At 37.6% G+C, this 2,191-nt stretch overlaps 2 protein-coding genes across 2 annotated transcripts in view; both read left to right on the top strand.

Moving 5' to 3' along the window:
* LOC9307124 (PAN domain-containing protein At5g03700) overlaps positions 1-457 on the top strand; it is a 2,211-nt gene extending 1,754 nt beyond the window's left edge. Inside the window, 1 exon segment of the mRNA XM_021023462.1 lies at positions 1-457. This exon segment is cut by the window's left edge and continues 1,754 nt beyond it. Coding sequence (XP_020879121.1) covers positions 1-360 — 360 coding nt within the window. The 3' untranslated portion in view covers positions 361-457.
* Positions 458-1,231: 774 nt separating this feature from the next.
* Positions 1,232-2,191, top strand: part of LOC110227833 (fructose-bisphosphate aldolase 4, cytosolic) — a 2,048-nt gene continuing 1,088 nt past the window's right edge. The window contains exons 1-3 of the mRNA XM_021023595.1: positions 1,232-1,421; positions 1,692-1,919; positions 2,103-2,191. Of these exons, the coding sequence (XP_020879254.1) occupies positions 1,394-1,421; positions 1,692-1,919; positions 2,103-2,191 (345 nt within the window). The 5' untranslated portion in view covers positions 1,232-1,393. The remainder of the gene's footprint in view (positions 1,422-1,691; positions 1,920-2,102) is intronic.

Raw genomic sequence — 2,191 nt, 5'->3', positions numbered from 1 at the left:
GAGGAGATGTGTGTGGATAACTGCAAGTGATTCGGGGCGGTCTATAATAACGGGTCGGGTTTTTGTTATTTGGTTAATTACCCGATTCGGACAATGTTGGGTGTTGCGGATCCGAGTAAATTGGGTTATTTTAAGGTACGTGAAGGTGTAGGGAAGAAAAAGAGTCGACTAGGATTAACGGTTGGGATGTCTTTGCTAGCTGTGATTGCGGTGGTTTTAATGGTGGCGATGGTTTATGTTGGGTTTAGGAATTGGAGTAGAGAGAAACGGGTACTAGAGGAAGATAATGGGCTATCACCCGGCCCGTATAAAAATCTCGGGTCGGATAGTTTTAGTTCCGTTGAAATGAGTCGGAGATGATAGCTTTCTAGTTTTTTTTTTTTTTTTTTCTCATAATTTTTTTACAAGAGGTATGTATTTTACACATATATAGTATAAAATTAACTTCTTTTTGCAATTTGACCATTATCTTGTCGATGAATTTTTCACCTAACAAGTACTTATTACGAAGATATATTATATGGTTTTAGCAAATATACCTTTTTGTAATATACTGTAATTCTTTTTCTTTCTAAAAAGGTGAAGTGGTAGAAATAATTTATTGATGAAATAGTGGAAAATGAGCAATTGGCGTCACGGATGACGCTAACAAGTGTGGATAGTGGACTTTCCTCAAGGCCCACATGTTTGAGATTTCCATTATCCAATTATACAATTTTTAATACATCTAATTCTATATTGTTACTTTTTAATATTCTGGTCAGCAGCATGCAGTAGTGCTAAGTTCACAGGCGCAACCACCAGAATTAATACCCCGTTTTATCATGTCGACATTCTCATCTTATTCATTATCACTAGTCACTAGATAATCCGATGGTGACAAAGTAATTAATCGCGCCGGATAATCTAATCGGATAACATAAATATAGTTAGCATAAAACGCGTTAAACAGATGAAATCGGAGTAACAATTGAATGATGACCACAGTAAGTGAATGCTAATAGTATATTTGTGTGATCAAGCCAATTTATCTTCTAAATCTTTCACATACTTATTCCTTTGCAATATTTCACCGAGTTTTTCTCTCTCTTTCCTTAATCCAAAACTGACAATCTTCGATATGATACCGCAAGAAAAACACCAAAATTAGCACGTAGCAAATAATATATTGACCTTTTGGAAATAGATTTTAAAATAAATCCACAGGCAAAGCGACAATTTCTATGGGCCGCTCTTTAAAACTCCATATTTGTCGTTGTGTCCGTTTCCAACGCAGCCTTTTAAAGGCCCATTTTCTTCCACAATTTCAAACATTACATAAAATTCGTTCCCGTCATCTTCCACAATCGAACTCTCTTCTCCGTCGCCGTCGCCGCCGCATCTTTTATCCAGAATGTCGTGCTTCAAATCCAAATTCGCCGGTAAATCTTACCACCGCATCATTGTTCACCTTTCGATCTATCATGTTTCATCTACTATTTGCAATCCAAATTTGGCATTCACTATTTAGAACATATCCTCTGATCCGTTGATCCTCCAGAATTTTACAATTTAGGATTGCTTGAATTGATTCTCTTCAAGTTTCATCGATCGTGATTCTCTGTCAATCTCCATCTCTTCTGTTACAAATTGCTTCAATCCCTAAATCAAATTTCACCTGAATCTCGATTTTGTCCGATCTTTCTTCACAGATGAGCTCATCGCCAATGCCGCTTACATCGGTACACCAGGGAAAGGTATTCTCGCTGCTGATGAATCCACAGGAACAATCGGAAAACGTTTCGCAAGCATTAACGTTGAGAACGTTGAATCAAACAGACGTGCTCTTCGTGAGCTCTTGTTCACCACTCCTGGAGCTCTCCAATACATCAGTGGTATCATCCTCTTCGAAGAAACTCTCTACCAGAAAACTGCTTCAGGTCTAAACTCTAAAACCTCACAAGAACTTTCACCATTTTTGTTCTGATGTGTAGAAGTAGTTGATTCTGGTGCTTTATCGTTTATATATCTTAGTTTAGGTTAATCAATCAGTATATAGAACAATGGTTGTTCGAATCGTATACTCATGATTCGATTATTGATGTTGTTGGTTTCTGCTTTAGGGAAACCATTTGTTGATGTAATGAAGGAAGCTGGAGTGCTTCCAGGTATCAAAGTCGATAAGGGAACCGTTGAGCTCGCTGGTACAAAC

This window comes from Arabidopsis lyrata (assembly GCF_000004255.2).
Source record: "Arabidopsis lyrata subsp. lyrata unplaced genomic scaffold ARALYscaffold_6, whole genome shotgun sequence".
NCBI lineage: Eukaryota > Viridiplantae > Streptophyta > Magnoliopsida > Brassicales > Brassicaceae > Arabidopsis > Arabidopsis lyrata.
This window is presented reverse-complemented; position numbering and strand designations above follow the sequence as displayed.